Here is a 15,388-nt window from a genome sequence, read left to right as displayed (position 1 = left end):
CAATAGCCACCACCATTGTGCAGTATTCTAATCAATGTTTAAAGGTTTAAAGTTTAAAAAGAAAAAATGACTCCAGCTGGAAACCTGATTTCTTTACACTGAAAATATTTACTGCAAAATGCTGATGCATGCTTTTTTTTAACTGATCATTCTCTCTCTTGAGTTCCATCAGCTCACCTTGGGTCATGTTAATTAATGTGAAAAATTCCTCCAAATTTTTTTCCTCATAGCAGATGGGGGGTTTAATCAAGTTCAAGTTGACAAAAGATAATTCTTAAAACTGGATTCTTGCTCCTCTGCAGTATCTTTGCCATGTGGTGGTCCATTCAGCCACATCTTAGTATTTTCTCTATGTTCCTCTTGTTTTCCTTGAAGAGGCTGTACTATGGCAGAGTTGCTGAAGGAACTGGCCCTGTTCTGGCAATTATTTTGACAGCAGGCTTCTTTTTTGAGAGAAGCAAACTTCGGATTTGCCATTGCGTGGCAGTTTTTTTCACTCCTCAATCTCAAAAAGGTGGCATCACCAGAAAAGTTAGTATGACAGTCTTGCGTCTGTAGAATGCTGCTGATGATACCTTGAAGATTTTTAATTGCAAGTGTTCGATTCCATTTTTTAAAGCCACTAGGTAACAGACATCTTGCTGAAATTTCTTGTATTCTAAGATTATCTTGGAAAAGCCCCAGGCTTTCTGCTCTGCTTTCGTCTTTATTGTCTAGTGGGAAGAATCCTCTATCTCATCTTTAAAGCTTAAGACTCCTCTCTTCCTTCTATGGTGATGCTTTCCCTATTACTGAGGCCAGCATCATATCTGGAAAACTTGGATTAAGTTATCTTAAAAAAAAGGTTAAAGTGGCTCAGATTCTGACACGCTTCTTCAGCTGTCTGCTACTCTTTGACAAATATGATACAGCTAAGATTCAGGGTTCTTGAGCTGAGTTTTCCTATTAATTTGTTCCACTCTCCAGTAGGAATTGTTCACTGATCTGATGATATTAAACAAACAAACAGAAAAGATAAATAGCAACGGTGAAATTGAATTGATTTATGTAATTGCAAAACATAGAAAAAATTGGGAAGGAACTCTCCCCAGACAGAATTCTTTGGAGGAAAGAATGCGTCACAGAATAGGCACAGCTACATGTGAATTGCTTTTATTTTCATTCTGTGATGATAAACATCTTTACTGCAGCTACTAACTTCAATGTCAGAAAGAACCCCACCAACTGTACTGAAAAATAACTGCAATTCCCAAAAGTTTGCTGTGGGTGGAAATAGGAGTTTAGTATTTTCTAGAACAAGAAATATAATGACAGTACTTGGAAACATCAGCCATTAATATTCAGAAGGTGCTCTCAGGGCTGAGTTGGAGCTTTGTTGTTTGGTTGGGTTTTTTCACCCTTGGAAATAGGAGCATTTATTTCTGTCTTCATCCATAGTTACTGAACTGAAAGAAGTAAAATCTAGTATATCTCTGTGTGTTATTTTACCTGCTCTCCAGGTTAGTATATGGATTTGAAAAGTTGCATGTTTTCCCTGGAAAAATAAATACTTTCTGTTTGAAAGAAGTATTTGTTTCCAGAAAACATTTATGCTCAGAAGAGAAATTATCATAAAGATACCAATTATCTCTGTTATAGTTTTCCTGCACGGTAGAGTATGACAGCTGATTAATTTAAAGCAGGCACTGAAACACTGTGCTGCTTTAACATCGAGTTGTTTTCTTGAAGGAAAATCTCTCTGGCTATAATCTTTATATTTATTTTTACACTACTTCAATCTACAGTTATTTGTCTGCTTCCATGTGAACATACCCACAGTGGACCAATACATCATAAAAAAACATCTGCCTTTGGTGTCTAATATATATGCATCTTTATTATCCATGTAGCTTCTTCCCATAAGGTGAGATAGTCCTTTAAATTAACCAAAACTCAGTTGTTCATGCACGTGTATAGCTCACCTTACCAGCCTGAAAGAAGAAATACCTTCATTATCTGATGACGGTAATGCAGTTAACACCTTAGCTTGCTATACCAGGTGGTAACAACTAGAGTTCAGCTGAAAGTTTCTGGTGAGAGCAGACTTGGGGCAGACTGCTCGATGGATAAAAACAGAGGAAAGCTAGTGGAGAAGCTTTGGCTGGGTCAATCTCTGAGGCCCCCTGGGACAGATCTGAACAAGAAAACTATGGAGAGCAGTCACCTTTTAAGAAGATGCACTTGGGAAAGGGTAAGGTTGCCTTATTTTGGATTTTCTTGGCAAGAGTGGGCAAGGGGACAGCTGGCAGACTGAGACGGCAGTGGGAGAACAATATCAAATGGAGAAAGGTACCCATATGCTTATGGTACTCGGCTGTCCTCTTCTGCACAGACTACGTAGTGCCTAAAATAGAGCACCTTGTATCTCAGGAGACAGTATCTTCCTGGATCATAAAATAATGATGAGGTTTGCCCCTGTTTTTCTAATTCTTAAGCTGTCAGTTACCTGTACACAAGAAAACTAGGCTGATGGTTTTTAGATGTTGTCTTCTATTTTTATTCTTGCAGCTTTTGCCTGCAGTTGATTGCAGGTTTTAATAGAGGTTATGTTTTGAATGCCTGCCTGTAAAACCAGGGGATCATCATAGGCTTTAGTGCTTAATATATCTAACCAGCAGCCACTGCTCAAAAGCCTTGTTATGAGAAAACAAGAGTCTGAACCACTGCTTGGAATATTTTTGTGAGATGGCATTAATACCCTCTCAGTCTCTCAAAGGTTTTTCTTTTCCTTCAGCAAGATTCATGGTGGCTGATTTGAGTCTCTTCCAAACACTACCTAGGAGCATGCTTATAGAGAAGGAAAAGATTTTTAAAGTTTTTTTGAGAAGTCACTGCTTGAAATTCTCAGAATTAGTAATTCAGCTACTCATAAAGGGAACATCGAGTGTACCATTTTCACTGCATGTGAAAACACAGGGCTGAGATACTGCAACAGTAGGAAAAGAAAAAAGCAGAAAAGCTAGTAGGCTCAGGATCCTGTTGCAAAAGCCATGAAAACAAGAAGGATCCCATCTCCTTGTGCCTTCCTCTGCTTCCCAATTCACAAATCAGAACAGGACAAAGACATAGAAAAAAAAGTTGGAGCATTATACATAAAACTTGAAATCAGAGTCTTTTGGGGTGTTATCATGAATAGCAAGTACCTGAGTAGATCAAACTTTACAGTATTTTTGGTTTTGTTCTTTAAGATGCTGTGTATTAAAACTTCTAGGGGAGTCTTCCATGGCTTCTTACGCTGTTCAATGTCCATATTTCTCTGTGGATATTCAGAAAGGAACTTAATAGGTCAGAATCAGTCAGAATTGTTTTGTTAGTTATACCAGAAATAGCACTTTTTCTGCCTTGTCTTTAAAAATGTGGGGTTTGCTTACATTTAACTGCTGGGGATGAGGAATCCTGAGAGTTGCATGTGCTCAGTCTCATGATCTGTGTTACATTTGCAGACAGCAGGTTATTTAATCTAATTTGTGGAAATGCACACAGCCATTTGTTTACTGTATTTGCATTCAGTAATCAAGCCTTAAGGAAAGTTTGCAACAGTGCAAAGGTATAAATAATACTGTGAAGGATTAGTACAGCTGTTCATGGGAAATAAAAATTCAGCTCCATTGAGAAATGGGTATGTGCCAGTGGAATGGCTTATAGGCATGCTCATTAGACACTGAGTAATTCTTTGATGAACAACATGTAAAGTCATGTCTCAGTGATATTGTGAATTGTAACAGGGGCTGGGACTTCATAACCTTCTGAGACTTACATGACTCTGACTTAATTCTATGGTTTAGGTGTATATGGCTAAAAGCTCTTGGAAGCTCTCAAATTGCAAATGCAGAGTAGAGGAGTGGGAGAAATGAAGGTAATTGCAGAGGTTGGTGTTCAGCATGGGTAAGATGAGATCCTGGGTTTCTTACTTTGACTCTCTTGCAGGTGGAAAGAGAGAAGGCCATTCTCCTGGCCAACCTGCAGGAGTCTCAGACGCAGCTGGAGCACACGAAGGGAGCCCTGACCGAGCAACATGAGCGAGTCCACAGGCTTACAGAGCATGTCAATGCCATGAGGGGGCTGCAGAGCAACAAGGAGCTGAAAGTTGAGCTTGATTGTGAGAAAGGCCGAGACCCTGGCGAGGAAGCACATGACTATGAAGTGGACATCAATGGCTTAGAGATCCTAGAATGTAAATACAAAGTAGCTGTTACTGAGGTGATAGACCTTAAAGCAGAAATCAAAGCCTTAAAGGAGAAATATAATAACTATGTGGAAAACTACACTGAAGAGAAGGCCAAGTATGAGAGTAGAATCCAGACGTATGACGAACAGGTGACCAACCTGGAGAAATCAACCAAGGAAAGCCAGGAAAAAATGGTCCACATGGAAAAGGAATTGCAAAGAATGACAAGCATAGCAAATGAAAACCATAATACCCTCAATACCGCCCAGGATGAGCTGGTGACATTTAGCGAGGAGTTGGCTCAGCTCTACCATCATGTCTGCCTGTGCAACAATGAGACACCAAACAGGGTCATGTTGGACTATTACAGGCAAAGCAGAGTCACCCGCAGTGGGAGCCTGAAAGGACCAGATGACCCTCGAGGTCTTCTTTCCCCACGGCTTGCCAGGAGAGGGGTGGCGTCACCTGTGGAAGCGAGGACCCCGACCGAGCAGGTGACAAAAGAGGCCACAGAGCCTGGCAAGGAACAGAGCCCAACAAAAACACCTACCATTTCTCCTGTCATCACAGCCCCTCCTTCTTCCCCTGTCTCTGATACCAGTGACATCCGTAAAGAGCCGATGAACATCTACAACCTCAATGCCATAATAAGGGACCAAATCAAGCACTTGCAGAAGGCTGTCGATCGGTCACTGCAGCTGTCGCGCCAGCGTGCTGCAGCTCGCGAGCTGGCGCCCATGATTGATAAAGACAAGGAGGCCTTAATGGAAGAGATACTGAAACTGAAATCACTCCTGAGTACAAAGCGGGAGCAGATCGCAACCCTGAGAGCAGTGCTGAAAGCCAACAAGCAGGTAGGATGCTAATAAAGCTGTCAGTCACGAGCATCTGTTATTTATACAGGTCACTTGCAATGTTTCCCAGGAGTGTTTCAGAGGAGAGATTTTACTTACAGGTTATTTAGCCTTTTACTTACTTGTGGCAAGGGCAGACCTTTATTCCCTCCCTCTCATGTTTCCTCCCTGCCTGCCTCCTCTCTACGCTTTTTAGCTTTGCTTTTCTCAGCACCCAGGATTCACCAAGGGCATAGGCAGAAGAGCCTTTCCTGTGAAGGGAGAGAAAAACAGAGGGACAGGGAGGGATCAGCTGCCACCCAGCCTGATGCACAGGCATGTTGTTGGTATAACTGCAAAATAATAAGATAGCCAACCAAAATGAAGAGTGCATGTTGAGGCTCCCCTCAGCATGCTGGCTGGATAAAGCAGCCATTTGGGAGTGTCTGCTGTTTGTACAGGTCACGTATGAGCTTTCCCAGGAGTGTTTCAGAGGAAGAGATTTTACTCACCGTGGCAGATGTGGCTGGAGTGGTGGGGAGGGCAAGCACTGGGGAGACCACCTGGGCCAGCACCTCAGCTGCTGCAGGTGGCCCCGCTGGTGGGATTTAGTGGAGAAGATGGTGCAAAAAAACCCATGGTGTTCTTCCAAGTTCTTAGTAATACTCCACTGGCTGCAAAACTTGAATGCCTCCCCGAAAATTTAAGGGTATTAAAAATAAATGCCATGAAATCTAAAGCGTGCCTCAGGAAGAGAATGGCAAGCTTAAGAGTATGACCAGTGGCTTTGGACCATAGAGAAGCTGGGCATTTCTTTGATAAGACAGCAGGTGAAATGCTCAGTTATTTTCATTACAGGTGGTTGGAATTTTTTAAATGATATTTATTTTCAGTTAGAAATAATTTCTCCTGCCATTGTCATGTTTTCGGTCCTTTAAGAAATAGAATGGGGGAGTTCTTCTTTTTAAAGAAAACGGGCAACATTACTGCCCGATAAAGCTGATTGAAACAGTAATAGCAATCTTTTGTTTTGAGAAAGATTCATTATAATGTTATGTTTTAGAAAATAAAGAAATTCAAATTGTTGTTTTGAAAAATTTCATGGCATTAAAAAAAACCCAGGAAACCACTTCGTTTTTGATCTTGCACAAAAGCAAGTAAATTAGAATTACTGTATCTTGTATCAAATGGCAAAAGAGGACCATGCAATGGTCTGTTTTTAAAGATGACTGTCATTTTTTTTGCACAGTATATCCTTGCAAGCCCTTTGTATCTGTTAGGTTCCAAGTCTGTAAACACTTTAGAAAGTTAAACTTAAGCATGCAAATACTCTTATTCACTTCAGTGCATATTCAGAATTAAGTCTGAATGGAAGAGGCTGCAGTGGAAGAGTCGTTCCAGATTAACTTGGAATTTTCTCAGCTGAAAGCAGCACAGTGATCCCCATATGAAGGCATGAATCCTGGTAAACAGCTTAGGATACTATTAGCTAATGACAGTGATGGGATTTCAGTGTTAAAATTCCCACTAGTCAAATAGTATGAAGTTACAGTTTCAAGTTTAATTGGTTGTTGGATCTGTAACTGCATTTCTAGAGTACTATCAACTTTTAAATTGCAGCAATATTTCAATATATGTTGAGACTTTTATAGCATTTCCCCCTCTCCAATACAACACATTAAATATTAATTCAAGTAATTAAATACCATGTCTAGCTGATCAATAATAGCTCTGGGCAATTATATGTGGATTTTTCATTTAATTAAAATGTAATTAAGATGTAATTGAGGCATATGGGTTTAGATTCCAAATTAAAGGTTTTTTTCCTTTAGCAAAAGGCTGTCATTTATTTTTTGATATTACCAGCTCAGTCTTGCTCTTTTACTGCTGTCAGAAATAAAGCATCATCCTAAACCGTGCCCAGTAAAATGGGAAAGATAGATTTGCTGAGTAAGGAGGTGCCATTAACTAAACATTTATTGGATGACAGCATAGATATTCGTAGCTGTACAACTGGATGTAGAATCGTGCAAGCCAAATATCAACATCCTCAAACTTTCAAGTTAAAAGACATAACCATATAGAAGGGAAGGAGAAATTTAAAATTACAGAGAGTGCAGGGTGAGATTTGTTATGTGCTAGCACTACTGCCAGCCTCAGGCGATGGGTGAAGAAGCCAAAGCACATCTTCAAAAATATGAGCCAACATTCATCACTTAGAGGTTCTCCCCTCTGAATCACTAAGTTTTTAAGCAGCAGTAGGCTGGAGAGGGCTTTTTTCTTACGTGGGTTTCAGTTTAGATGAGCCCACAGAGGTATCTAGTTCAGTTTTTCACATTTGCTCCAGAACCGAAGCTGATGTTAATACGAAACTACGACTTTTCACACCTTATGCAGTATGGCAGGATGGGGCTGGTGCCCAGTGCTGCAGTGAAGAGCTGTGGGAGGCCCCTGGCTGAGGGGAGCCCATGGCTGGCAGACGGCTGGATGCCCTGGTCTGTCTTCAGCCTCCAGAGGAGCTGCATCAGGGCTTGCCGTGCTTCGTAGCAATACTGTCACAACCCCCCGTATTCTTAGCACTCCAAGCAGAGACATTTTAGGTGAAGCTTTTTGGGGTGGGGTAGTGTGGGAAAGCAAGATGAGCACAATGAGATGTAATATAAACATGGCAAGACCTGGCATTCCGAGAGCATCTTGCCTTTTGTACCCATGGGGGAGAGCCTGGCTCTGCTGTTTCAGACTGTATTCCAATACAGAAGTCACACCCTTAACTAGGGAAGCACGTGTGCGCTCTAGTGACCACCAGAAGAATAGCAATATCAGGTTAAGACCAGAATTGTACAGTTTTCCTAGCCAGTACGCTTTGTCGCAGTGCACTGACATCCTCTGTTTACTCAGGTACGCAAGGGCAAATGGTTCATCGGAGGAGAAAAACACGAGAGTTTCAGAATCCACACTTGATTTGTGTTCACTTCTCTTCACAGTGACAGCCCTGAAGGAGTCTGCTTCTGTACCATCTGCCTGACGCTCCAGCAGTGCAGCTACACCTTTTATAGCTTTAACAGCACACAGTACATTTCTGTTTGAACCTGACAAGCTGTTGCCTCGTTTAAATCATTTGGCAATACATGATGATATTTCTTTTTATCCTGGCTGTATTTTCTTTAGTAATATTCTCAAATAAGCATTTTAGTATTAGGCTGGGCTGCAAACAGAATACACAAAACTGTAACACAGAAAGGAAGAGCAAGATTTGCTCTAAGAAGCTTTAAACCTAAGCCCCGAAAAACAGATTATTAAATCAATTGCTCAAGATGGCAAGACATATATCCTGCTAGCATGCTTGCTTGTCTTGATTTATGTATCCATTTATTCATAGCCATAGTTATAGTGTCAGCATCTTTTTTTTTTTTTTTTTTTTTTTGTGGAGCAAACCCAAGTAGCATTAGCATTAACAAGTAGTGTAAATTGTAAAGCAATATCAAATTAATGATATAATAACTTTTAGGACCAGTTCAATAATGGGCTTGATTTTGATTTCTAATAACATTCAGAAAGCAAAGCTGCCTGTGAGGGAATTTAATATCTTGAAGTTCTGATTGAAAAACAATCAGTTGTTCTTGCAGAAAAATGGTTTGATGGGAAGGAGTTGGGCCAGAAAGACCTTCACATCTGCATTGGCGGTAACTGTGGTGTCTTCAACTCCCATAACTAAGAAACCCACAGAAGTCCTTCAAAAAAAATCATTTGATAACCCCAGACATACAGTACCTTATCTGTAAACAATACCCTGATGTTACATAGGCAGGATTTCTTCTGAGAACATGAAGCTGAGTGGAAAGATCCAGTGCCATGAGTGATTTCTGCACTAAAATAGGAGGCTACTGTTCTGTTTTCTTGTGTGAAAAAATTAATTGTATACCACTGTAGGACATAATACTCTTAAAGACAATTTTTTTTACTTTGTTTGCTTCTCACACTGCTGATATAAAGTAAGTGCGATACAACATCATCTTAGAATGTGAATATATAGAGAAAAAGGGATTTGTTCATGGCTTACAGGATTAAGGTGACAACCTGTAGTCAGCTGGGTTTTTTTTTGGGTTTTGTCAGCATTGCTTTTGTAAGCATAAGGAGGGGGATGCAAAGAACATAGTTCTGGCGCTGCCTTGGGTACTGAGGCTTGAGCGTGTGCTCACCTCAACTCGTGTGGTTCCATGGCTGGGTTTGGAGGATGGGGGGCAGAGTGCTGTGTACCCCAGGTCTCTCATCCTGCTTAGTATTTCACACCCCACAGGAATCCAGGTGTTGGAACTCTCTGCTCCCTTCCAGCCTTGCTGTCAGCTCCAGGTGGTGTCCTCTGCACAGCAAATGCTACGTGCTCTACAAGCCATTAATCCTGTGTCTCCTTGTGGCTTGCTGAGTGGGTAGTGTGTTCACCCAGTTCCTCAGCATGACTGGTCCCCTGCCTGGACTGTCATTAGCCCCTCTCTTGTCTTATTGTGTTATTTACTTCACTGAAGAGTAGACACATTTTTCTGCATTTTCATATTTTCTTGTGTTTTCTCCATATCCATCTGTGTTCCTGAGAGGTGTCATTTTTATGTGGAGCAAAGCCTCTCTAACACAATTTTGTAGTTAACCACGGCTGCAAACCAAATACTTAAGAATATGCTGTTTAAAACAAAGCCACGACCTCGGCATCTACTTCCTTCTGGCGCACACTGCTTGGAGATGCAGACTTTTATATGCCCCATCTTAACTTTCAGAGCACTCTCCGAATGCACCAGTCATCCCAGGTCTTAAATTTAGATTATTCCACAGAAGTGGTTTCAGGCATAACCACACATATATGGCTCAGTGGGTACAATTTTGGAGATTGGCTGAGAAGGGGAACAAATTTAGACCTAAGGTGGTGCTGAAGGAAAAGTAACGTGAAGCTGTGGCTTCATTTAGCGGAACAGCTGAGGTGACCAGACATGTAGGTATCTCTGAAAGACAGAGTCTGAATTCCCTTTCTCCCTGCAGCCCTGCTCCCCATCACATAACCTGGCGTCAGGGTGGTTCATGTGATTTTCCTGCCTCTTCAGGCTCCCCAGACTGTCTCACAATAAGCATAGAAGGAAACCATCAGGTGTGCAAAGGACGGGGATGGGGAAAGGCTGGGTAATTAGTCTTTTGGTGGCAGTTAGCCAACGTAGATCGACTTAGCTGCATTGTAAAATGGCATCCTCTGAGCCGAGGAGTCTGACAGCAGTCGGCTTCAGTCAGCTTCCAGGTCCCAAGCCGATGAGCTGTAGGTAACTTGAGCATCTGTGCGGTCTGGTGTCCACCAGCTTTTACAAGGACATCTTGAATGTGCTGTACCTCACGCTAAATCAGTGCACCGCTGCTCTGCTGGCCTTGGCTGCCTGTATGCAGGTTTATAATAGAAGATACCCTTTCTTGCTTTCCCTTCCTTTCTCTTGCCTATTAAGAACCACACTTTTGTTAGTTTTATTTGCTTCTCCAGTAGAGCACATGTTCCCCTTCATTCTTCACTTAAGAGACTTTCAGAAGAGAGACCCTTGATAGCCTGCAAAGGAGTGTCTTCAAAAGCTTGTCTGGTGTGTGGAGAGCCACCAGGCACTTCCAAAAGGTTTTGCAATTTATGCTTCATTTTCTAAATGGTGTTTTGCTTCCTATTAGAGCTTTCCATAAAAAGTAGAGATTTGATGATTTGACACAGTCCTTCCTCCATTACCTTTATTCATGAAGTAAGTTATATTTCTAAGTTATTTTTCATCCTGTCATGGTACATATCCATTTACCCTGACATCCAGACTAAAGCATAGGAATCACAATGATCTATCTGATCATTGTGCACAGTTTCAGTGATGTGTAAGTCACTGGATTTACATGGAATATATAAACCCACTGCTGAAACAATGTAAGAATTTTTTTTTTGCAAAGTCTAGTATTAGGTGGCACATATCTTCAACTCATTTTTATTTCCAAGCAAAGGAAAATCTTTACCTGAATATGAATTGAAAGATGAGGCATGGTAGATTAAGGAACATTAGGTTGTATTTCTCTTAGAGGGGTAAGGCAGAACTCAGTTGGAACTATAGACTCTACCTGTGCTCTCAGAAACCACTTCTGCCTCATTAGTGACCTGAAAATTCTTAAATAAATCTGATATCATTATATCTGTTAAATAGGAATTTATCACCTGATATAGTTTCCTAGATTTCCCTTCAAAAAAGTAGTTTTATTAAACATAGTTAATCCTTCTTCTCTGTGTTAATTTATGACTGTACATTTTTGCTCATGGCTGAAAACAGACAGAAAACTGACAACTTCTGCTTTATCCTGCCAAAGCATAGGGTGGTGTCTACCATCCTACGTTATACCAAAGCGCTTACGCCAGCAAGGTTGTCAAAAGCTGCATTTATTTGAATATATCCCTAAGTGGTTGATTTTTTTAACAAGTATTCCAGATTTGGCCTGGAAAAAACTCATCTGTTTAAAATGATAGGTAATTAGTAGTGATTTTTTAAAAGCCCCTCTCTCAATGTAAACTAGTGTGAAAGTAGAGAAAAAATTGGTTAAGTGTACAATTAGGGGGAAAAAAAGAATTATTTTAATGTTGCCATTTATAACTGTGCTGTTTCTCCAGACTCAAATGAATAGACTTGTATTTTGGTAGGAGATGTTAGTATGTCCTTTTGTTAAGATATATTGTTAGTGGGAAACATATTCAGTTTCAGAAAACTGAGTTTAAAATATGTTTCCAACTGTTTGGCTCTTACCATCTTTTGTAATGTCCCCTTGCTGGTTGCTTTAAACTAATGTTCTTCCACACTTCTCCCCTCTGGTGATGGCATAGGAACCTACAATATCAACAGGGGAAATTGATTGCCTATATGAAATGCTGCCAATTATTATGCACTAAATGAAGTGAATAAACAACCATAACCCCCTGTGAGTAAATGTAAAAGGAAAGTTTTTTTCCTTCAAATCTTTCAATAGTGATGATTTTAAATGTCTTACAGCAGCAGTAGCTATAAAGCATCTATAAAGCTTTGCATTTTGAATAAATTCAAAGTGATACTAAATATCATAGGTAGAACAGGAGGTTGAACTCTTGCAAAAATAGCACAAATGTAATTATTAAAAGGAGTATGGCAGTAAATTAAAGGAATTTAATGGATAAAACAGAAAAAAGAAAGGAGAGAGGCAAAAAATGAAGGAATAGAATGACTAGAAAGCCTTGCTTTCCTGTTAAGTGAAAATTATAACTTACACTTTCTGTTGTTCCTTTTTTTTTTTGGTAGTGGTTAAAACTGCCAAAATAACGCTGGTTTGCACAGCAATAGGTCTTGACAGTACTCAGACATAAGAGCAAGCTGTCAGGTGCTGGCAGTCACCTTGCTCAAGAAAACACTCGGCTGGCAGGCAGCATGAGGCAAAACATGTTAGTTCCCACCTCAGCTGCAGAAGCCAAGTCTTGTGTGCTATGCATCCTTCTTTGTAACGTGGTCAGGGGACACACGTGGTTGTTTATTGCAGCTCAGATGACATGGTGGCACCTCCTTAAGCTGTAGTAACTTACTCACTTGCCTGAATCATCAACATACTGCTGCACAGATTTGCAGAGACATTTAAGATGTTGAGTTGTTGCCAGTGCATTGAAATTGGCTTTGTCCTTTCAACTGCTTTTCAATTTTAAAAATGACAGTAAAGGTTGAAATCTCAGGTCTAACTTCTCTTACCATGTGCATGAAGAAGGAAATCCAAAGTAAAATCAAACATGGCATTTTAGCTGTTACCAGATATCTGTCTCATAAGCACGTATCCTTGTCTGTGTTTTCAGACAGCTGAAGTGGCACTAGCCAATTTGAAGAACAAATATGAAAATGAAAAAGCAATGGTGACTGAAACCATGACCAAACTGCGGAATGAATTAAAGGCTTTGAAGGAAGATGCGGCAACCTTCTCATCCTTGAGAGCGATGTTTGCAACCAGGTAAGGGAAACAGTTTCATTGTCCAGCTTAGCACAGTAAACCAAAATATGTGTGTGCTGAGTGAGAGCAGACTTAGCTGTGTATGTTGGGGACTTAAGAGGAGAGACAAATTATTTTCTGCAGCGTTAGGGCTTTGCTGGATGAGGGTGAATGAGTCTTAGAGTGTATACTGTGCGAAACCTGCAAGCTTTCAAGTGCTACTGAGATGTGTGTCTTGGAAAATAAAGCTGGAGAATAGCAATGTCAACACAACCTTGAGTAAAGTGTTACAAATGCTTCTATCACCCCCCAGTATATTTGCATTTATAGGGCTTTTTAAAGTGGAAATCAAGTAGTAGATTTATGTGACTGATTTGCACATTCAGAAGTATGCAGTGATTCTGTCATGTAAGGCTATTGTATGGTTAATGATGATCTTCAGAATCCAATGTTTCATTATTATAAGATTTATTACTTAACGCTAGAAAAATCTATTTAATCAACCAGCCTATGCTGTAATCCAGCACTAATGATTGTGAGGCTACTGCAGTTTCCCACTCCAACATGAATTCTTATTTTATCCTGCTGTGGTATTTAATTTATTATCTTTTCCCTCACAGGATAGAAGTTTCACTTATCTTCTGAAACATAGTTCCTCCTGGCAGGACAGTAGTTAATCATCTCTCATCTTTCCTTACCCCACACCTTCTTCAGAAAAGCTTTTGGTTTTAGCTGCTTTTTAAAAGGTTACCTAAAAATAATTTTTTTAAGATCCAGTGCTTTCATCAATAAATTATTAACTCCTAAATAAACAAGGAAATTAATATCCCCAGGAAATTATTCTTTTATATCAAGGCTTTTTTCCCCCCTCATGCTTAAACAGAACACAGATTTCTTGTTTGTGCTTTAGTTCATAAGTGATAAGATGTCTTTATGTGTCCTGTAAACATCTCTCCAATAGTTCCTGCAATATATAGGTGCCATCTCACTCAAAAGGCCTTCGAAGGTCATTTGTTGCTCAGTGGCATCGGGGGCTGCGAAAGGTAGGGAGGAATGATAAGGGACATTTACATGCTGTGGCATAAGTGCTGTGTGCAAATTCATCACAGGTTCATCATCAGAAAAGTATATGTATAGAATCATAGAATAACCAGGTTGGAAGAGACCCACTGGATCATCGAGTCCAACCATTCCTATCAAACACTAAACCATGCCCCTTAGCACTTTGTCCATCCATGCCTTAAACACCTCCAGGGAAGGTGACTCAACCACCTCCCTGGGCAGCCTGTTCCAGTGCCCAGTGACCCTTTCTGTGAAAAATTTTTTCCTAATGTCCAGCCTAAACCTCCCCTGGCGGAGCTTGAGGCCATTGCCCCTTGTCCTGTCCCCTGTCACTTGGGAGAAAAGGCCAGCACCCTCCTCTCTACAACCTCCTTTCAGGTAGTTGTAGAGAGCAATGAGGTCTCCTCTCAGCCTCCTCTTCTCAAGGCTGAACAACCCCAGCTCTCTCAGCCGCTCCTCATAAGGCCTGTTCTCCAGCCCCTTCACCAGCTTCGTTGCTCTTCTCTGGACTCACTCCAGAGCCTCAACATCCTTCTTGTGGTGTGGTGCCATAATGGAAATGAAGAACCAACTCAGCAGGCTAGCTGCATTGCTTTCACTGGCATCTATAAGGATTTTCTTCAAGAAAGGAAAATTGTGTGTGTGTGTTTTAGAAATGCATGTGTCAATCTTTATTTGCAAGCTCATTACACTAGGAGATACACGAATACACTAACTCTATAAGGCTACCTGAAAGGCTGCTCCTCTCCAGAGGAGAGGAATGGCGTAATGAGCATAAAGCAAACAAAGGTCTTACGTAGAGGATAAATCATCAGCCTATGAGGTAAAACAAATTTGCAAAGATTTAAAAGTTGTTACTTAACTAAGTTGTAACTTAGTTGTTACTTTAGATTATTGTACTATTGGGACATCATGAGTGCACACTTCTGTTGGGTTTAATGCATATTCTAATGCCAGTAAGAGATAGCAGCATCTTTTCTGTGACAATTAGCTATAAATTATGCCATTCATATAGATGATGCTTCTAGACATCTTTTGTGTAGGATGCAATGAAGCTTCTGTTTCTCTTTTATGAACTATAAAGGGAATCTGGGTGACTGGCCAAATTAGAGATTTCTATTTCATAAACGTCTTGTGCTACTAGAGACAAACCCCACCCAAAGCATTCACTGCTGTTGATAAACTGTACTAATTAATTTGCTGTGCTAATTAAACACCTATGGCCTGGGGCACCTTTCGCAGGCCTTGAGGTTGTGAGTTTTACCCATTATTTCTGAGCACAGTTATAAAAAATCATTCA

General features: G+C 40.5%; 2 protein-coding genes across 11 annotated transcripts in view; one reads left to right on the top strand and one right to left on the bottom strand.

Annotated features, from left to right (window-relative positions):
* AMN1 (antagonist of mitotic exit network 1 homolog) overlaps nt 1-15,388 on the bottom strand; it is a 469,636-nt gene that overhangs the window by 284,385 nt on the left and 169,863 nt on the right. The gene's annotated exons all lie outside the window — the stretch shown is intronic.
* The window catches only part of LOC138722177 (protein bicaudal D homolog 1), a 305,608-nt gene that overhangs the window by 131,757 nt on the left and 158,463 nt on the right, over nt 1-15,388 (top strand). For all 10 annotated transcript variants that reach the window (XM_069860071.1, XM_069860079.1, XM_069860112.1 and 7 more), the window contains exons 5-6: nt 3,967-5,061; nt 12,896-13,047. In XM_069860071.1, the coding sequence (XP_069716172.1) occupies nt 3,967-5,061; nt 12,896-13,047 (1,247 nt within the window). The remainder of the gene's footprint in view (nt 1-3,966; nt 5,062-12,895; nt 13,048-15,388) is intronic.

The sequence above is a fragment of the Phaenicophaeus curvirostris genome, chromosome 1 (assembly GCF_032191515.1).
Source record: "Phaenicophaeus curvirostris isolate KB17595 chromosome 1, BPBGC_Pcur_1.0, whole genome shotgun sequence".
Lineage (NCBI taxonomy): Eukaryota > Metazoa > Chordata > Aves > Cuculiformes > Cuculidae > Phaenicophaeus > Phaenicophaeus curvirostris.
This window is presented reverse-complemented; position numbering and strand designations above follow the sequence as displayed.